Below are 21835 nucleotides of genomic sequence, written 5' to 3'. Positions count from 1 at the left end.
CAATGTCATGGTGGTTGGGGTGGCCCCCGGCTGTTATTACCCCCAATCAGTTAGGGATTATTTCTAGATGCTTCTCTGAGAACAACCTCAGATCTTATTCTACCTAGTAGAATTACTCTACCTAATGGTGGCAAACATGGACATTTGTCCTGAAAGAAAAGAATATACTTAGATCCAAGAAGCTCAGCTATCCAAGGCAGAAGCTAAGCAGGGAGCAAGGGCAAGCTGGGGAGCTGTCACTTCTTCGCTTTGCAAGAGGCCTGGAATCGGCTAATGCAGTTGCTGTCTGTCCAGCTCATCACCTGCGATAATCAGCTTCGGGCGGAAGAGGCGGGCGTTTTCCTCCAGTTGGTCGTAGTTGATGTAGCCAGTCTCCGGGTTCACCTGTGGAGTGTCATGGAGACAGCGGGCTCGCACTGCTCCCTCCAGCCTGCCCTCCCGCCCAAACTGGCGCCAGCTGTCAAGGACAACGTGACTTTCCCCACCTGCCCACAGCTGTTAGCTCCCCTCTGCCGTGCAAACCAGGAAGGTGTCCCAGGCCAGGACTTGAGGGAGAGGTGGCCTACCGAGTATTCGGCCCGCGCAAGGGGTACAGACCACCAAGTATGGCTACGCACACACGGCGATGCCCTGAGGGCCCCGGGGGAAACTGGGCTCTCCCGACAGGAGAAGGAACCCGAGGCCACTGCAGAAGGAGAGTGACACGCATGCACCACAGCGCGCAGGCGCGGGGACACTTCCCTGCAGGAATGACACACAGTGCCTGTCAGCACCACTTTCTCATCCAGGTACAATGAGGCCAGAAAGAGAAATAAAGGCGTAAGGATTAGAAAACACAGCAGCTGACATAACTCAGAGACACCGCGATTATGGACCTAGAAAATCCAAACTCCACAGGCAAGCTATTAGAGTTAGTAACTGAATTTAGCAAGATCACTGGATAGAGCGTTGGAAACCAAAACTCAATTACAGTCACATATACAAGCAGCAAAATATAGAAAATGAAATTTTAAAAATTATATCATTACTTTCAAAAGCCATAAAATCTCTAACAAAAGATGTGTAAGACCTCTACACAAAACATTATTGAGAGAAATTGAAAAACATTTAAGCAGTTACACTACCGAAGGCAGTGTGCGCTTGTGGATGGACAAGCTGACAGGTCAGAAGAGAGCCAGCAAACAGAACCCCTAGTGACAGGTGGCCATCTGATCGATGACGGCGGTGGCACTGCAGGGAACGTTTAATTTTCCAGTAAATGGCACTAGGTCAACTAGATATCCACATGGAAAAACCGTCATCCAGACGCCTCCCTCCACCACACACAGAAATCAATTCCATTGTGGATCCATCTACACGCAAAGAAACTTTTTTTCTTTTGTAGCAACACATTTCTTACTAAGTCAGTTTATTCAAGTTGTGTTAAAGCATTTCTGCTAAAGGTAAGTAAAAATAATCAAAGGGAGTTACTGGAGGAAAGATTTAGGGGTGTGGGGCATGGCAGCCCTCTCGGGAGGAGGTGGTGAGAAACTTCCTGTGCTGAAGCCCCCAGCCCCCAGACCTGACTGGCCTCCTGCAGCAGCCCCTCCGCTGCCCACCAGCTGCCTCCCTGCCCAGCCTTTCTGGCCCCCGCCCTCCATGGGACCTTCTTGCACCTTCTGGTAACACCCCGACACAGAGCTAGGATTTCCTCTCTCTGGAGAAACACCAACGTGAACTCTCTGTCGCTCGCCCTCTGCTGGTTCTAAGCGCCCCTAAGAGGAGGGGCTGCTTCCTTCCTGGCCAAATAAAAACAGTGCTTTCAATTCAACATAATTACAGAAGCTCATGTGCAAGCTTATGGGAACTGAGACATCATCTGGAAAGACAGGCTGAAGGACAATTTGTGGTTTTAAATATGTAGCTGATTTTTTCTCAGTCACCTGAACTCAGCAAAGAAACTGTTATCTTAATGAAAAATCAACAGCTGATACCACGGTAAAAAAATGGACATAATTCTAAAAAAAAATGTTTCAAGACATAATTACCCAAAAATCTGTTGCTGCTCTCTCCCTCCACATTTTGCTTTTGAAACTTGTGGGGGTTTTTTTTGTTAAGTTTTTTCCTTTTTTTAATCTTGAAAATTCAACGATAAAGTAGCGCCTGGGAGAATTCATAGGCATGTGTGAGAAACTGTGCTGGGGCCAGAGCCCTGGACAGGAAGGAAGCAGCCCCTCCTCTTAGGGGCGCTTAGAACCAGCAGAGGGCGAGCGACAGAGAGTTCACGTTGCTGTTTCTCCAGAGAGAGGAAATCCTAGCTCTGTGTGGGGCTGTTCCTAGAAGGTGGAAGACGTCCCACGGAGGGCAGGGGCCAGGAAGGCTGGGCAGGGAGGCAGCGGAGGGGCTGCTGCAGGAGGCCAGTCAGGTCTCTGTCTCCCTCCCTGCCCATAAAGGCTGGTGCCCTCCATCGGCTGAGCTGTGCCTCCTGCTGCCCACACTGGCCAGCGTCCCTGTCCCTGCCATTCTGCACCGCCGGCAGGCCCACCGCTGCGTGGGCCTTCCTAGTGTGCCCACAGGTCTGCAGCCTGCACAGTGTGTGTCAAGCACGGGGTGGCTAGCGGGGACGGGGGTGCAGTTCCGAGCTTGCTAATGCCTGGAAGACACTTCAGTAACAGCGGACATTGGGCTAAAAAGCATGAGGCTCCCTGAGACCTCATCTAACATCAGAAAACAAGTCGGTGATTACTCTGCTACCATTCTTTCCATGGTGAAAGAAACTGTAGTAACCGGCTTGTGTTCTAAGTGCAAAGACAGAAAACACTGCTACTACTGCTATGTTTCAAAATCCAGGTTCAAGGTCAGCGCTGACCAAGGCGGATACCTGTGACTGGAAGTACAAAGGCTTTCCATGAAAAGCAATGCAATGTCATTTGCACAAAAGGTATATGTGTAATTACCAGAACTGAGACAAAAGCTAATATAACAAATAAAAACAGCAACAATCCAGGACATGCGACAATGACTACAGAATGCCAAGAGAGCGCTGGCTTGATTTTCTCAAAGGAATCAAACTATGTGTCTGATATGCAACCCAGCATAGTGATGCATGGCTCGCTTTGCTCGTGGTAGGACATCTGAAACGAGGAGTGGCCCATGTGACAGTAAACACCACGAGATGGTTCCTGGATACGAGGAAGAATCACCATGTGCACAGTCTACACCAAAAGAAGTATGCAAGTTACCTCTTTTTTACCCATCCCTCTAATCCTCTTTATAGGTAAGTCACTATGCCCCCCATGAGCTCATGAATCTCACATGAATCTTTTTAACCGAATTGTTTATAATGACAAGGGTCCCCATAAATAATTGCTGGTCCCATGATGGGCACATGGCCTGGTTGACTGGACTGTGGAGGGCTGACCAGATGCTGACGGTGCATCAGCGCTGGGTCCAGGGATGCAGCTGTTGTCACTAGGGGTCCGGCCATGGCCGACCTGGTTGCTAGGAGTCATCCCAGGTGTCGCTGCCCCTAGTTCTGGAGCAGCCAGCACCCCTGCTGCAGCTGGAACCTCCTCCAGCCTCCTCCACCCACCTCCCTGTTCCTCACCTCAGCCCCTTGGTCTCCATTCCAACTGTCCCCAGCCTGCCCTGTAAGCCTGAGGAGTCCCCAAGCAGGGAAATGACAGATGGTGAAAGATGGGAATTTCCTCTAGTGCCACGTGAACAAGATTTATTTCTATAGATGTAGCCAAACACTGGAGCTATGGAGAAAAGAGGCACTCTTACCTTATAGGGCATAGATTCAAAAAAGATGGATGTAGCCGAGATTTTCTTCTTGTCTGTCATGAAGCCATGGGTCAGGTGGCCTCCATCGGGCAGGTCCAGACCCATGATGCGCCCGTGGGGTTCCACCAGGGCGGTGTACACTGCGAAGTTGGCAGGGGAACCTGGACCGGACAGGCCAGAGGAGACACCATTGCTTCTGTCCATGAGGCACCAAGCAGGACCGCGAGCTTGGGCACTAAGCCATCAACCAGATGTGGCCAGAACAGGCCTGGCCGCCATTATGCATTCCCCCAGCCCCCAGGGGATCCCCTGCACCAGTCCCCTTGGGGGGAAGCGAGGGGGATGTTCAGAGATAGGGCACTGCCAGGGCGAGCACAGCTGAGAGCCAAGGGCGATGGGGAAACACACACCTGGAGAGTTTAGCTATTTGTAACTTTTGTTAGGGGCCGTCCTTTTTTAGGGCCCTTCTCTGTGAATGTCATCCCCAGGAGACGGCTCCAGGCCTGTCTGGAAGTGGTCATTACCTGAATATGGCTGGACGTTGACCCCCCAGCACTGGGGGTCCAGATCATAGACCTGCAGCGCTCGTTTCTGACAGAGGATCTCCAGCTCATCGACAAACTCAGTCCCGCCATAGTACCTGTGGTAAGGAAAGCAGGAGCTTTAGGCCCAAACCTCTGTGCTCAGTACAGAGGCCAAAGAGCTCGGGGGTGGGACAGGAGAGCGGAAGTGGAGACCTGGGGAGAACCCAGCACCACTCATCTTCCATCAGTGCCAAGCTGTGTTACGTTAAGCAAGTGTCTCCTCACCTGTAAGGACACTCTGACATAAGCGACATGGATAAACCTTGAGGACATCAGCATCGTGCTAAGTGAAATAAGCCACTTACAACTGTATGATTCCCCTTATGTAAGGAATCGTGTTTCCCCGAAAATAAGACCGGTCTTACATTAATTTTTGTTCCAAAAGACGCATTAGGGCTTCTTTTCAGGGGATGTGTTATTTTTTCATGTACAACAATCTACATTTATTCAAATACAGTCATGTCATCTTCTTCTGGAAGATCGTCATAACGTACTAAATGCGTCCGTCTGGCTGACGATCTTAACGGGGGCTTATTTTCGGGGTAGGTCTTATTTTCAGGGAAACACGGTACCTGGAATAGTAAGATTCATGGAGACAGAACGTGGAATGGTGGTTACCAGGGGCTCGGGAGGGAGAGGGAGAGAGTTACTGGTTTTTTTTCATATTTCTAATAAAAAAAATTTTCGTTTAATAACTACATTTAATATCAAAATTGATCATATATTTGTTTTTTATTATCTGTATACATACTAATAATCATAGTAACTCAATACAGAAGAAATTTTTAAACACTTAGGCCTTGTAATCACAAAAAACTTTAGAAATTTTAAGTGAAATTTACATATATATTTTTTATTACAGTAAACACACGTAACTAAAACTTACCATCGTATTAACCATTTTTAAGTGTCCAGTTGAGTGGTGCTAAGTACCTCACACTGGTAAGTGCACTCACACTCCATGCTAGAGCACTAGAACGTCTCCATCTCTCAGAACTGAATCTCTATACCCATCAAACTCCCATTTCTTCCTCCCCAGCCCCTAGTCACCGTCATTCTACTTTCCATTTCTATGATTTTCACTACTCTCGATACCTCATATAAGTGGAATCATATAGTACTTGTCGTTTTGTGACTGATTTATTTCATTTAGCATCATGTCCTCAAGGTTCATCCTTGCTGTGCAGCACGTCACAGGATTTCCTTCTTTTATAGGGGCCAGAGGACCTTCCATCGTATGGATACATACGGATACACCACATTTGCTTATCCATTCATCCATCAATGGACACTTGGGTTGCTCTCACCTGTTGTCTATTGTGAATAATGCTGCTATGAACACGGCGTACAAATAAGCTGTCTGACTCCCTGCTCTGAAATCTATTGGCTATATACCCAGAAGTGGAATTGCTTCGTCACATGGTAATTATATTTTTACTTTTTTGAGGAACGTCCATACTGTTTTCCACAGTGGCTGCACCATTTTACATTCCTACCAACAGCAGGGGTTGCACAGGGGTTAGTTTTTCCATATCCTCACCAACACTTGCTTTCTGTTTTTTCTTTTTTACTGTGGCCATTCTAATGGGTGTGAGGTGATAGCTCATTGTGGTTTTAATTTGAAGTTCCTTAATTATTAGTGATGTTGAGCACCTTTTCATGTGCTTGTTGGCTGGAGTTATGACTTAATGGGTACAGACCTTTGTTTCTAAAAAATGAAAAAATTCTAGAGATGGATGGTGGTGATGGTTGTACCATATTGTGAATGTACTTAATGCCACTGAACTGTACCTTTAAAATGGTTAAAATTATAAACTTTATGTTATGCATATTTACCACAATAAAGAGGGGGGATAAGAGGTTTTTACTCACAACACTTCTGATACCAAACGTGTGGGGTATCTGACACCAATCTGACACCAATCAATTGTCCTACAATTAAATTCAATTCTGACCTGACTACCCAGAGTTAGCATCAGACCCTCAGGTTACGTGCTCAGTGCCACAGGATGCCCTCTCTTCAGAGGCCAGTCACAAGTACGGGTTCCTAGGTTACCCTCACTTCTGTCTGACAAACACAGGGATTCCCACAACACTCCCTCAGGTTTGATAATTCACTAGAATGACTCACAGAACTCAGGAAAGTGCTTTACTTACTATTACTGGTTTATTACAGAGGATACAACTCAGAAACAGCCAAATGGAAGAGGTGCATGGGGCAAGGTGTAGGGAAAAGGTTCGGAGCTTCCATGCTCTTTCCAGAGTGCCACCCTCCCAGCACCTCGATTGTTCACCAACTGAGGAGCTCTCCAAACCTCACAGTTTAGGGTTTATGGAGGTTTTATTATGAGGTGTCATTGACCACTGATTAACTCGTCTCCAGCCCTCCAATCATGCCTTGCTCGTTCCAGCCACCAGCTCCCAACATGAAGCTGCTTAGGGATCCACCGCGAGCCACCTCTTTAATACAAACTCAGGGATGCTCCAAAGGGCTCATGTGACTAATAAAAGACGTTCCTAGCACCATAGATGTGAAGGGTTTTAGGAGCTCAAGTGAAAGAAACCAGGGACAAAGACCAGATATTTATTTTTTTATCCTATCACAGTTTGAAAATATCTGGATTTGAGTCCTAGCTCTGCTACTTGTGTGTAAATTTGAGAAGTCACTGAATTTTAGTGAGTCTCAGCTCTTCATCTTTAAAATGTGGAACATAGCGCCACTTTCTCTGTAGGGCTACCACGAGGATCAAATGAGATGTTAGCTGTGAAAATACCCAATAAACTCTTCGAAGCACAACATAAAAGTTAGTTATTCACAGCAGGAGAAAGACAATGCCCTTCAACAGAGAGCTTCAGGGTATCTCAGGATAGAATGCCAGTTCAACTCCAAGGTGACCCTTCTTGCTCTGTGTTCTCTGGGACATAAACGTACACATGTGAAAAAAAACATATGTCAGATTCTGCAATCATTACCTTTGGTTGACGATGACTGTAAAAAACAAAAATGAATATAACTTCTCATGGTTCTCAGGGTGAAAGAGTCGACTGAAATTGTTGCATATGTAAACCCAACATTCCTATTGCAGAAACGGTTGCCGGGGCAACAGATTCCGTTTTCATGTCCAGGTGACTCCTGATACAGCTCTGATGACTCCCCCAGCAACAGCCTCCTCCCATGGCATCGGAGCACTTACTGACTTTTATCTAGAGGCTTGCTGACAGTCCAGCAGCTCCACATTCCTTATGGACTGGCCTGTTATTCTAGAAAGCCTCCAAAGGGACTGTTAATGGGACCCTGAGTGTACCTGCTGCTAAATCACAGGTGCTATCTGTCACACACTGGTCATTGGAAGAGTGTCAGAGCAGGAGCGGAATAGAAATCCCCACGTAGTTTGGATTCTATCCTGATTCAGGACCTCCCATCACTATGTCAGAAGCAGGCCTTGACAACATTCACATACCTCTGGCCTGGGTACCCCTCAGAGTACTTGTTATTTAAGCAAGAGCCTAGGGCCTCCAAAACTGCCCGGCTGGCGAAATTCTCAGAGGCGATCAGCTCCAATCCAACCCTCTGCCGGTTACTCTCCTTCTTAATGATGTTGTAAACCTGATGAGAAGAAAGCAGATGCAAAACATTTGGGCCTTTCACTTTAATTTAACATTTTGCTCTGATCAAAGCAATAAGTCAGGAAAGAGAAGGGCCACGAGTATACAGCCATACTTTGCCCTCAGAAGCCGACCATAACTCAAATAACCAAACTCACAAGACTCCCACAGCTCTTAAGGAATAGAGGAAATCTTCCTCAAAGATTTTAGCATCTGGGAAGGAATTAATAGAAGACAACCACTTAAGGAAAACTAAATAATTAAAGAGAAAATGAGCTTTAAAATAAGTATCTCACCTAATTTTTAATTCTACACCATCTTGTTATTTTTATCCCTACATTTCACCAAGTTTTCCCCTCCCTGAACCTTATTTCTTGCTTCTCTTCCTTAAGATCCAAGGTGCTTAGGTAAACCACAGAGACAGTAAGGAGACCAAAGGTTGCCTAGGGTTGGGGAGCCTGGCAGGGCCTGGGGTAACTGCTGATGGGTTTGAGGTTTCCTTTTGGGAGGATAAAAATGTTCTAAAATTGACTGTGAAAACACTAAAAACCAATGAGTTGTGCACTTTAAATAAATGATTTGTATGGTTAGTGAATGCTACCTCATGTATAAAGCTGCTATAAAGATACATAAATAAAAGATGCTTCTCAGTGTCTAGATGTACTCCTCTGAACTGGGGTTAATGCTCAGCGACCCGGCCCCCTCCCCTTTGCCCCAGAGCAGACAGCACAGTGCTCGCTCTGCTCTTTGTAGAAATTCAGAAATATTTAAAATTTACCCTGGAAGGCCTTTTAGCACTTTGTCAGCTACTGTCTCTAAAATCCGCACTCTTATACTAATTGCAAGGCTGTTCCGAATAAAGTTCATTTATGATTCTAACTAGAGAGTAAGCAAGAGACTCCAGTTTAAGAAGACTGTGAAGACCCCACACCCCTCACCTCAATGTCGCTGTCTTTCAGGGGCTGCACCATCATTTTCTCATGCGAGGGCCACAGGTCGCCATCCTTGTGAGACCCGCTGACTGGGGTTGCCATTGCACTGCTTCAAAAGTTGCCTGGAAGAGGAAGAACTTCCAACATTAAATTTAGTCAAAGCTCATTTGCAACCTGTTAGTTCTCTGAGTTGCTAAAGTACTGACATTATTTTTTGAGCATTTCCCTCAGAACGGCTTGGTAAACATGAAGATATTCTTCTGCAAAACCACTGTGTGGAACTTCTGGGTCCTTTCTGAACTAGGATGTCAGTTTGTTATCCTGTTAGTAATGAGAACTACCCCGGTTCCCTTTGAAGCCGACTCGGCAGACAGACAGCCCTGCGCAGCGTCCTCCCAGCTGACCTTTTCCTGGTTATAGCTTTTCTCCCCCAAACTTCCTTGAAGGCAAAGCCTATGTTCTTTTAATTTTTTTGAATCCACAGAATCCAGCATGGCCATACACGAAGTAATATTTGCCAAATGACTGAACAAATGAATTGCTGAATTAAGTGTTATTTTTTCCATTTTTCAAGTAATGAAAATGAGGGTCAGAGAAGTAAAGCATCTTAACCCATGGTTGCACAGCAAGGTGGCCATGAAGGTCAGACTGGAAACTCCAAACCCCATGCTCTAGGTGCCCGGTAGGGTTCCTGTAGAAACTGCAAGTTAAAGCACTCCCTTGCCTCAAAACAAATCCCACTGTAAGAATCACAAGGTCAGTTTCTCCAAAGAGGACATACAAATGGCCAATAAGACGTATGAAAAAATGCTCAACATCACTAATCATCAGAGAAATGCCAATAAAAACCACAATGAGCTATCACCTCACCCCAGTTAGAATGGCTATCATCAACAAGACCAATAGTGACAAGTGTTGGAGAGGCTGTGGAGAAAAAGGAACCCTCATACACTGTTGGTGGGAATGCAGACTGGTGCAGCCGTTATGGAAGGCAGTGTGGAGGTTCCTCAAAAAATTATGAATAGAATTACCATATGACCCAGCAATCCCTCTCCTGGGTATCTACCCAAAAAATCTGAAAACATTTATCCATAAAGAAATATGTGCTCCAATGTTCATTGCAGCTTTATTTATGGTGGCCAAGACATGGAAACAACCAAAATGTCCTTCGATAGATGAATGGATAAAGAAGTTGTGGTATATGTACACAATGGAATACTATTCGGCGGAAAGAAAAGATGATATAGGAACATTTGTGACAACATGGATGGATCTTGAGAGTGTAATGCTGAGCGAAATAAGTCAGACAGAAAAAGCAGAGAACAATATGATTTCACTGATATGTGGTGTATAAAATTGAAAACAATAAAATAACAAGACAAACGAATGAAGAAACAAAAACTCATAGACACAGACAATAGTTTAGTGGTTACCAGAGGCTAAGGCGGGAGGGGAGGTTCTAGAAGAGGGTAAATGGGGTCAAATACATGGTGATGGAAGGAGAACTGACTCTGGGTGGTGAACACACAATAGGATTTATAGATGATGTAATACAGAATTGTACACCTGAAACCAATGTAATTTTACTAACAATTGTCACCCCAATAAACTTTAATTAAAAAAAAGAATTACTAGGTCAGATTTGTGTCTATATTTTTCATCAGAAAATTGCATCCCATTAAAATCCTGGAAAATCCTTCACATGTTTCTACGAAGAACCAGAGTTTGTGATCAGTGGCATCTCCCATGGCGCAAAGTTTCACTTCAACACTTACAGGAACTAACCTCCCTTAGTCAACAGTTGGCAGCTTTTCAGTACTTTTCCATTAATTTGGTAAATTTTCAGCTAAAATTCATTTATTCGACAACTATTTATTGAGGACCTTCTCTGTGTCGGCTATGGCATTGCTGCTGGAAATGCAGCGGTGACCGTGACAGACTGCGGCCCGCCTTCCCGGGCTTCCCTCACAGGGAAGATGAGCAGCACACAAACAAGTGCGCTAAATGCACAAGGACAAAACGAGGACAGTGATGAGACGGGGGATTGTAACGGGGGCACTACATCTTCTATTTTGAGATTTAGCTCTCTGGCATAATTCAACTTAACAAGTGTAATTTAGCTTGGGACTTTTTAAAAGGTTTTTTCTGTTTTCTTGGCCTCCTTTCTGCCAGATCCTTAATGACTGTTTACTATACGTTTACTACCATATTTCCCCGAAAATAAGACCTAGCCGGACCATCAGCTCTAATGCGTCTTTTGGAGCAAAAAATAATATAAGACCCGGTCTTATTTTAATATAAGACCGTATATAATATAATGTAATACCGGGTCTTATATTAATTTTTGCTCCGAAAGACGCATTAGAGCTGATGGTCCAGCTAGGCTAGCTTTTATTTTTGGGGAAACATGGTATGCATATTAGTTTCAAAGGTTCTGTTTACTTCAGCCCAGTGCTGGCCTGTGACTTGGGAGAGGTTTTGCATCCTATGGGATCCACTCCTGGCTCCAACTTAAATCTACAGAGCATGTGCAAAGGCTGTTATGACAAGTTTAACTGCACCTTCCCCCACCCCAACGGGCAAAGCTGAACTCAAAAGAAAATTCCACTACAGGCCGAAACAATTTACATCCTGGTTAGAAAATATAAAACTTCAGACGAAACAATTCTCGACGTAGTAGTTTCCAGCAGACTCTGCCCAGCCGATCCTTCTCTTACTTTAATAAATCTTCCTTCTGTATTTCTATCTCCCTCATGAATTCTTTCACAACCCACAAGCAAGCAGCCATGACATATGGTGGCCCATGTGGGGACCGGCTGTCTCCTGTCCCCACCAGAGTTCTTCCCCGGTGGCTCTATCCCCTCTGAGACCTACTCTGCAACGTGTGGCGCAGTGCGCAGTGGCAGCTCATCCAGGGCGAACCCACACGCACTAGTAGGTCTCCTTCCTCTCCCTTTCAGGAGTCTCTCTCAGATCCCCCATTGGTTAGGCGGGAACTGATGGTTCCTGGAGGGGGCTGCTCTCCAGTGGAATGGAAAGCCCGACCTGTTCTCCAAAGGGGCCTCCCAAGGCTGAGTGGTGTGAGACTCCCATTTCTCTCTCGCTCCCTGTCGCTTCTACTTTCGCCTTTTATCCGATCTTTCAGGGAAGCACCTGCAGTGACTCCTCAGAATGTCAGTCGTTAAGTGGATACACCTGGGGACAGCCGTGGGGCGCCGGGCCGGGTCCACCACCCACGACTTTAGTACTGCAGGGGACGCCCTTGTAGCCAACGGTCAGTCAGTTTCTCTAGTTCACGCCCTCTCGGGTGCACGGTAAAGCACCAGTTAAGTCCATAACCGAGTTGGAGGAACCCTTCGGAGATTGGGTGGGCAATGCCCTCAAGCTCCTGCCCAGCCATCACAAACTACTGGCCCTTCATTCACGGGAGGTATCCCCTCTATTTCCCAAGACTCTCCTCTTGGCTGACTTCTTAAGAATTGGACAAAATTCGACCTCTCTAATAGTTTTTTTCTGTAATGGTGCCTGGCCACAATATAAGCTACTGTGTTCCCCCGAAAATAAGACCTAGCTAGGCCATCAGCTCTAATGCGTCTTTTGAAGCAAAAATTAATATAAGACCCGGCCTTATTTTACTATAATATAAGACCGGGTCTTTAACATAATATAACATAACATAATACCGGGTCTTACATTAATTTTTGCTCCAAAAGACGCATTGGAGCTGATGGTCCGGCTCGGTCTTATTTTCGGGGAAACTCGGTAGATAATCAGGAAGTCTGGCCGGCCAACAGAACTCGTAACTTTAACACCATGCAACTAGACCTCTTCTGCCTGTGGCTACAAAAATGGTCCGAGGCCCCCTATGAACAAGCCTTAATGGCCCTAAGTCAAGATCCAGACCACCAGAAACAATGCTGCCTGTGCTTGGCTAAGTTTCCTCAGTCTACCTCCCCCAACCTCCTTGATGGTCCTCTCTTTTCCTGTGCCCCCCATGGCGGAGACAGACTTTCCTCCTCCCCAGGCTTCAGCACCCCCTTCCTCTCCCTCCCATTCTCCCGCCCCATCCCTTTCCCTGTCTCCTGTGACCCCTCCTCCTTACTCCACGGTCCAGTTCTAAGTCCTGCAGGGACCACCCACAGTGGGACTCATTATAAGGGAGATGGCCTTTGGCCAGGGGTCCGCCGTCCTCCCAGAGCGCCGGCATCCTGGCATTACTTTTAAAATAAATTCATGTTACCTCTGTTACAAAATTTGTCAAGAAAATAGCTTGGACAATTAACTTTAAAATCTCATAGAGTTAAGAACTAATAAGAAGTAACTCAAATAAGGTTTTAAATGAAACTTTTCAGTATTAATTACACAATGTGGATGCTTGGATGTGATTTCCCAGCATTTGTTGGTAACTTAAGACTTTAGTTTGCTAAGTTGTGTTAAATGATGACAATGAAATGCTGACATAATTAGATGCGTCTGAGTTCATCTATTTCTGGCTTCTTGTCACAGGAACATTAAAAGATAAATTGAGATGTTAGTAAATATATCTTGTATTTTATTACAAAAGCCTATGCTTTTGAAGTTTGCAAAATATATTCCTGGATTTGCCAATGGAAGTGCTAATTGCTTGCTTTTGATTGGCAGTAAAAATTCTGAAGGTTATGGATTCTAATTAATATGAAAAGAAATTGTGTTTTCAAGGAAGGCATAAGGTATGGAAATTCATTTTTGAGGGAACTGAAAGCAAGCAGTTTGTCCTAAAGATGGTTATTTCTGAATGAGTGAGAAGAAACAAACTAAGAAGGACTGGGAAAGTTGTAGAAGGTTTGTAAAAAGTCTTGAGAGAATTTTATGTATAGTTAAGCTACATAAATATGATTAAGTAAATTTGAATATCAAAAGTAAGCTAGTAGAGTTTTTTTTGTCTCTCTGCTAAACAGGACAAATTTCTTAGACTATTGGTCTGCTACTAATATTATAAAATAGTTTTCTGCCTAAAAAGCAAAGATTTTATGTGTCATCAGAATGATTTTCGGTTTTATATTGTCCTAATCAGTTCCTTGGTTACTAAAGAAAAGTAAATCTTCACAATAGTAAGAACTAGGTTTTGCTAATAATTGTGTAAGCTTCTGTATTCTAGGCCTACATGTGCCCGTCTCATGTCACATATAAGCCAGAGTAAGGAGCAATTTAAGTGTTTTTACTAAAAACCTAGATAATTTTAGAGTAAATTCATTAAGTTTGGCCTAATGTTTTCCCTAACCTGGCAAGATAGTAGAGTAATTCTGACCCATTGTTGCATCTTAATGAAAAGGCACAGATCTTACAGAAGGCCAAGAAATTGGTTTAAATGTCTGTAACAACCGAGACAGAGAAGACGAGGAAAGAAAGGACTAGCGAGACCAGACGAGGCCAGAGATAGGCCAGACATTTTGCTGCAGTTAATAGACAAGCCAAAGCCACCTCAGAGCACCCTGGAAACCCCAGAAGAGACACACCAGGTAAAGGAGCCCGCTTTGGACATAGAAGCCCAGATTCACCGGAGTGAGGAGTATGCTAATCTTCCAAAATAGCTGTGCTCCCTGTGCAGACTAAAAGGGCACTGGAGGAGGGATTGTCCCCTGCTCTGAAGGGAGTTGGGATCAACCCCTTCCCCACAAACGGCTGTGATTAATTAACAGGCCTGAAGTTCCCAGCAGCTCCCAAGCTGTTCTTATCACAGGGGCAACACTGCAGGTGCCCCTTGACGTAGCAGGCAAGCCTGTTAATTAGCCATTTATTCTGTCTCTATCTCGACTGCTCACTCTGGACCTATTTTCTCTGAAACCTGCTCAGTTGTAAAGGTCAATAGAGCCCCTTGAAAACGACCGGGGGAAAGCTTGGTCAGGAGACCTCTAAGCCCCAGCTCTAATTGCTGCCCATTGCTTTATGCTTGTAGATTCTGACCTCAATTCTCTTATTTTCTATATTATTAACTTGAGAGGTTCAGCGGGCTCTCAGGAAATACAGGGACCGGCACCTCCCCCAGGCCAACCTCTCTACACATCGCCGCCCCCTGAAGTCGGGACCAAGTATTGTTAGAAGCCTAGAGGGGGAAAGGACCCTTGACAGTCCAGTTAATTCCTAAATAGAAGGGACCGTATGCAGTTCTCCCGAGCATCCCAACTGCTGCTGAGCTGCAGAAAGTCAGCAGCTGGGTCCCCTTCCCTCCAATCAAACCTGTTTCATTTAAGTTTCCACAGGCCTCCCCCAGAAGGAAGGCTGCTGCTTCTGCTCCTGTGAGCCAGCTGAAGGCCTAAAGCGCCTCTGCAAACAAGGAAGTCGCTCTCCCTTGGCAAGAACGGGTAAGTGCTAATAGCTTCAGACTCCCGGGGCTGCTCTTTATTACTCTTCTCCTAAGAGCTCTTGTTTTCCTCTTTATTGCACCCCACCTGGGACCCCCTTTGCACTCTTAGGGATCCTGGTTGTGGTCCCTTCTCTCACCTTTTCCAGCTCCCCTCCTTATTATTTTTACGTTACTTCTATTTGGATTATGCCTCTTTAACCTGCTGGTTGCACTGGTCTCTTTCAGAATCCAGTCCACTACATTGCACATGGTTCTCAGGCAAGGCTCCCAGCCCCTCCCTGAGGATGACCCTGGAGTGGCCTTTGGCCCGAGGGCAGAGCTCCAAGGCCCAGTTTGGAGCCCCCAACTCCATCCAGTTTCTAGACAGAGCTGTCTGGATTTTCCGGGGCCCCCACCAATGTCGCAGGTGGGACAACTCTACGCGCCTGCCGAGCTCTGAAACAGAAGATGGACCCTTGCCCCAATTTCCAAAGATTTTTCATCGCTGAGCACAGATGGGGGAATGATGAGACGAGATTATAACGACACTAAATCTTCTAGTTTGAGATTGGAACCTCTGATATAATTCGATTTAACAAGTATAATTTAGCTTGGGACTTTTAAAAAGGTTTTTTCTCTTTTCTTGGCCTCCTTTCTGCCAAACCTTAATGACTGTTTACTATAGGTTTGCTGTGCATACCAGTTTCAGTGGTTCTGTTTACTCTGGCATGCTGGCCTGTGACTTGGGAGAGGTTTTGCATCCTATGGGATCCACTCCTGGCTCCAACTTAAATCTACAGAGCATGAGCAAAGGCTGTTATGACAAGTTTAACTGCACCTTCCCCGACCCCAAAGGGCAAAGCCAAACTCAATAGAAAATTCACTATAGGCGGAAGCAATTTACATCCTGGTTAGAAAATATAAAACTTCAGATTAAACTAAGACTCGACATAGTAGTTTCCGGCAGACTGCCTAGCTGACCCTTCTCTTCCTTAAATGAGTCTTCATTCTTCATTTCTACCTGCCTCGTGAATTCTTTCACAACTTGCCTGTGAGCGAGCACCCATGACAAGTGCTGCTAAGGCCCAGAGCGGGGGGCTGGGGCAAGCAGGGCTCACTCGACACCGCTGGGCCGGGCGTATCTGAGGAGACCACCTCTGTGCTGAGAAAGACCCAACCATGAGGAGAGAGCCCATTTCCCAAGAGTCCTATGAAATAATAAGAAATACGTATTGGTCTCTATCCTAAAACCCTTGTGATTTCCTAAGTGATAAGAGGACTAGGAATTAGCCCGAGGTTGCATAACAAGCTGGCCATGAAGGTCAGACTGGAAACTCCAAATCACATGCTCTAGTAAGAGAACTAGCATCTCTTGTTCTACCGAGGTGACTCTGGGTGGGCCCCTGGGTGGCTCCTGGGTGGGGGCTGCTCACCAGGAAACCAGACCATGATTAGAAGCTGGAATTGTCAGCCGCAGCCCCCATTTCTCCAGAGAGGGGCGGGGGGCTGGAAATGGAGTTAATGATCGATCGTACCTACGTGAGGAAGCTCCGTAAAATCCCAACAGCACGGGGTTCGGAGAGCTTCCAGGTCGGTGAACACAACCACAAACCAGGGGGGTGACACACCCCAACTCCACGGGGACAGAAGCCCCTGAGCTCGGGACCTCCCCCCAGACGTCACCCCGTGTATCTCTTCATCTGTCTGTTCAGCTGTGTCCTTTATCACAGCCTTTATAACCATCTGGTAATAGTAAGTATTTCCCTGAGTTCCCGGAGCTGCTCTAGCAAATTAAGGGAACCCTAGGAGGGGGTCTTGGGAACCTGTGATTTGTAGCTGAGTCGGACAGAGTTGTGGGTAACCTGGGGACCTACTACTTGCAAACAGCGTCTGAAGTGGGGGACGGTCATGTGGGGCTACAGTTACCTCCAGTTAGTATCAGAATTGAATAGAATTGTAGGGCACCCAGCTGGTGTCACAGAACTGCTGGCATGTGGGAAACCCCCACACACTTGGTGTCAGAAGTATGAGTGTGGCAGTGGTGTAAAAGGGAAACACAGCAGGAAAGCAGGAAGGTTGTAGTTTCTACTATACAAATACGCAGTATCATTTGCTAGACAGATAGACCCATTCAATAAAATAGTCTAACGGTCCCAAACCACAGTGATCGTCCTTAAACTCTGGCACAGCTACTACTGGAAAGAAACTACCAATAACCTTTAACCAGGAAATGCCTCACTGGAGCTTTCAAAGCACCCAGTATTCTACCATAAGCACAACATGATTAGAAATGCAGCCATGCCTGCAAATCGCAAAGCAAAGGTGAAGCACTTGTACTTGAATGCAATGGACACTGGAGGCAACAGCAGTGTCACCTTGCCAAGGTCAGGCAGAGAGCCTTGCATGTGGCCGGCCACATCCCCATTCCCATCAGAAGTGGAGGGAGAGACGTGTAACTGGTTTGGGCACTGTGCCCATGGCTTCTCCATGCTGATCTCTGCACTCAAGCATGGCCAGTGCAACCCAGGGACCTCTGCCTGGGCCAACTCTCACGCCCTCAGCAGGGGGTAAGCCCATAAAAAAAAGCCGCAGAGGCAAAATGGGCTTCCTGGTCCTAGGATCTCAAAGAGAAAAGCTTCTTTTAAATATCGACTCGTCAAGGTTAAAAAGGATTTAAAGGTGGCAAGCAACACAGCAACCAACAAATAACTAATGTCCATTTGGAACCTTTCTCCTCTGAGGACAGTCAGACAGATGTACAGTCACCCCGGGAAAGGCATTCGGTTCCACTCTGCTCAGCAACAAGAAGAGTCTCTGTCTCCATCTGTGTTCTCACTCATTTCACTTCAGCTAACAACCTACTGCCCTTTGCCCTCCTTGTAAATCTTTTCCTTGGTTCTGAGTCACAGTCACTTCTTAACCCCGGGGAGGGAGTATGTACGTGTGGCGTCTCCCCCTCCTCAGGCCAGCACCCTGCTTTCACCGTCCACCCACTTGAAGGAGTTTTCTCTCCGGCATCCTGTTACCACTCAGGATCAGGTCAGCCCCCAAATGGAGGACTTAATCTTTCCCTCATTAAATCCACACCCTCCTGGAGTCCAAATTAAGCTTTTTTTTTTTTTTTTTTTTTAACCATTTTTGTTTTAACCATGAAGAAGTCTGAATTCTCCATTCAAAGAGTTCAAGATTCTTTGTCTTGTTTCAATTAAATCAACTATATCTATTATAGATGTAATCTATCATATCTAGTAAGTCAATTTAATCTGTTATGTCCCCAGGCATTCTGAATTACAGTAAGAAAGCCCAAGATCCTGAGTGTGATGGTCAATTCACGTGTCAGCTTGACTGGGCTTAGGGAAGCCCGACAGCTGGTAAAACAAGAAAGACCAAGATCCTGAGACTGTACTCTTTAAGGTGCAGAGAGAGCGTCACCATTTTTAGCTAATACTATATTTACGGAAGTCACACTTCGCATCTCTTCTTAAGGACTGGAAGTTGCCTGAAAAACAATATACCTTTAACTTCTCTCACTTTTTAAAAAAACTGTAATAAAATATACACAAAACTTATCATTTTAACTATTTTTAAGTGCACAATTCGGTGGCATTAAACACTTTCACATTGTTGCGCAAACTATCCCCACCATCCAGCTCCAGAATTTTTTCATCTTCCCAAAATGAAACTCTGTCCCCATTAAACAACTCTCCATTCCTCTCTCCCCCAGCACATGGGGGCAACTGTTCTGCTTTCTAGCCCTATGAATTTTATTATTTCAGGTACCTCACGTAAATGAAATCACACAATATTTGTCCTTTTGCATCTCGCTTATGTCACTTAGCATAATGTCTTCAAAGTTCATCCATGTTGTAGCATGTGTCAGAATTTCCGTCCTTTTTAAGGCTGGATAATATTCCACTAGATGTATATGCCACATTTTATTTACCCCTTCATCCATTGCTGACATTCGGTTGCCTCCACCTTTGGCTATTGTGAGTAATGCTGCTACGAACATGGGTGTACAAATATCTAGTCCCTGCTTTCTATTCTTTGGGGTATATACCCAGAAGTAGAATTGCTGGATCATATAGTTATTCTATGTTTGATATGATCCATAGTAATTCTATGTTTAATTGAAAATAAGCCTTTGATATTTACAAGCTCTACTCCACTATCAGCCTACATTGAATTCATTCATTCCTCCAACAAATATTTATTGAGCAACTCCTATGTCCCAGGCACTGAACTAGGAACTAAGACTATTAGGGCCAACAAGACAGAGGTCCTGCTCTTATGAAAAACAGACTATAACTAGGCAAACAAGAAATACACAAGATAATGTCAGGCAATGATGATTGCTATGAGGACAATACACGAGGGGGGCGCTCTTCAGATGGGGCCTGGATTGCGCCTGAGCTGGGAGCTAAACAGTGGAAAGGAGCCAAGCTTATGAGATCTGGGGTAGGAGAGAACAAACAGCAGGCAGGGCAAACACAAAGTGCAAAGACCCTGACACTGAAAGTTCAATTTGTCAAGGGTCAGAAATCACACCTCTGTGGCTAAGCCTGGGGACTAAAGCACAGGCTCAGGAGATGAGACTCACGGGCCGAGGGTCAGAGCAGGGCTGGGAGAACAGATTTTCACCTTGACAGTACATATTTTACAAGTTTCAAACTGTGTTCTAGAAACCTTGGTCTTGGGCTGCTTCTCAATCCATCTGTGAAATCGGATGCTCCCGTTTCCCAACCGTGCAGGTCACACCTGAGGAAACAGTGCTGGGGCTCAGCACAGAGCCAGCCTGCTGGGTTCCAAGCCCACTCTCCACTTTCTAATAAGCAACCCCAATTACCGACACCTCTATGTCTCAGTCCCCTCAATGTAACATAAGGAGGGTGACAATTCTGAAGCCGGGTATGAGAATTAAATGAGGTACCAGACAAAACGCTCAGAACGGCCAGGCACAGAGTAGTACTCCAAAATTATCAGCTACGATAGTTACTAAAGAAACAGGTGACCTTAGGGCCATCTTCGTTACCACTCAGTAACCCGTGCTGAGCACCCCAGGGGAACACAGCTCACTGGAGCCTTAACTGCCATTACAGTGTTGGATACCTCTGTTGGGGAAATGTCACTCATCTGTGGCATGACCCTCACCTCAACCCCAGGGAGACAGACCTCGTAAAGGGAATTCACTCGCCAAGGTCACCAGCCTCCCCATACCTCCAAATCTTCCCTGGGCTTTTGTCACACAAGTGGAACCAGCCAGGGGTCTGCTGAGGAAACTACCCATGAATGCCTGTCTTACACACAGATTTTGTGATCTCTACTTTACCATGGAGGAAACTGAGGCTCAGAGAGCTAACTGGTCCAAGGTCCTATAATAAGAGTCAGAATCTGAACTACGGCTTACCTCTAGTTCCGAAGTCCTTTTTCATGACACTGTTCTAAATAAAAGCACAATTACCCACTTCCTCTGCATGTTCCCCAAATGGGTGTTTCCAGTGCCGCAGCTGCCTGATTGATTGCACAAGTTTGTGCTGGCCTGAACTGATCGAGGTTCTCTTAACTTCCAGGATCTCAAAGCACAGGGCACTGGGCCAAGAACCGTACAGTGCAACATTTGTCTCCTAGAACAGGGGGTAACAGATTGCAGACAACAGGCGCAACCCCTCCCCGCAGCCTCTCCCGGGCAGGGATCTGGTCGTATACTCTAAAAGGCGTAGCGACCACATCCACAGCGTAGGCTTCAGAGAGCCTTGGTTCAATTCCTGGCTGTTGCCATTTTGCCTGCTGCAGGGTCGCGCCTCAGGCAACTCTTCTCTCCCAGCCTCACCTTCCTCATCTGTAAAATGGGCTACCTGATAGCACACGACGTGCAGCTTTATTGTGAGGATACTGTAGCGAGGTGAAGAGCAGCAGTTAAAATTAAAATGCTCAGCGAGAAAAGTGCTCAGTAGACAACGGTAACTTGTATGAGCACTAAGCCTCCGCAGCTGTGTTACGGAGAGGCCATCACCCCTACTGCCCCGATCTGTGGGCAGGAAACGGTCGCTCCCGGCTCGCCGCCGTCCGACCCTCACCCCAGGCACCAACAAGGTGCTCAACTCCTCCGGCTTCTCGGAGCCGGGGTGGGGGTGGGGAGCACCGCCCGAAGGCGCTGACACCGAGGCCCTGGGCCCCGAAGCCGCCCACCTACCGAAACGGGGTCCCGTGCACCAGCCTAGAGACACCTCTGCCCCACGTTGCCGCCGGCGCGACCAGAGTCGTAGATCTGTCGCCCCGCGCCCAGCCGCGCAACCGCCACGTGACCGCCGCGCTAGCCTCGAACAGTGAATTTGCCGCTCGGAGGCCGCCGTTTCACTCGGTACCCGGCGGGGGCCGCTCTGGGCCTGGCCCCGCCTCTGGAGGCGCCCAATCAGAGCGTGCCAGCGCCATTGGCTGCCGCGGAGCGGTGGGCGTGTCTGGGGGTTCTGAGAGGCCCGCGGAAGCGGCTGCTCACCTAGGCTGAGGACTGTGGGGCGGGCGGGTTTGGCTGCACCCGGGGGTAGGGGAGGCGGGGACTTCTGGCAAGACTGCTGAGGGCTGGGATTGGGGTGAATTTTGTTGCTTATATTTAACTTGTGCATTGT

At 46.4% G+C, this 21835-nt stretch overlaps 1 protein-coding gene across 3 annotated transcripts in view; it reads right to left on the bottom strand.

Moving 5' to 3' along the window:
- SHMT1 (serine hydroxymethyltransferase 1) overlaps positions 1 to 21588 on the bottom strand; it is a 29284-nt gene extending 7696 nt beyond the window's left edge. Inside the window, exons 1-6 of one of the 3 annotated variants that reach the window (XM_019753767.2) lie at positions 21403 to 21588; positions 8894 to 9009; positions 7811 to 7956; positions 4290 to 4405; positions 3766 to 3926; positions 303 to 384 (exon numbers count right to left, since the gene is read on the bottom strand). In XM_019753767.2, coding sequence (XP_019609326.1) covers positions 303 to 384; positions 3766 to 3926; positions 4290 to 4405; positions 7811 to 7956; positions 8894 to 8989 — 601 coding nt within the window. In that variant the 5' untranslated portion in view covers positions 8990 to 9009; positions 21403 to 21588. Of the gene's footprint in view, positions 1 to 302; positions 385 to 3765; positions 3927 to 4289; positions 4406 to 7810; positions 7957 to 8893; positions 9010 to 19895; positions 19968 to 20616; positions 20748 to 21402 lie in introns of those variants that run through there. The other 2 variants (XM_019753768.2, XM_074320601.1) reach the window with 2 other exon arrangements.
- Positions 21589 to 21835: the final 247 nt, after the last annotated feature.

Source organism: Rhinolophus sinicus, linkage group LG15 (assembly GCF_036562045.2).
Source record: "Rhinolophus sinicus isolate RSC01 linkage group LG15, ASM3656204v1, whole genome shotgun sequence".
Classification (NCBI taxonomy): Eukaryota; Metazoa; Chordata; class Mammalia; order Chiroptera; family Rhinolophidae; genus Rhinolophus; species Rhinolophus sinicus.
Note: the sequence above shows the minus strand (reverse complement) of the source record. Positions and strands in the feature narration are given on the sequence as shown.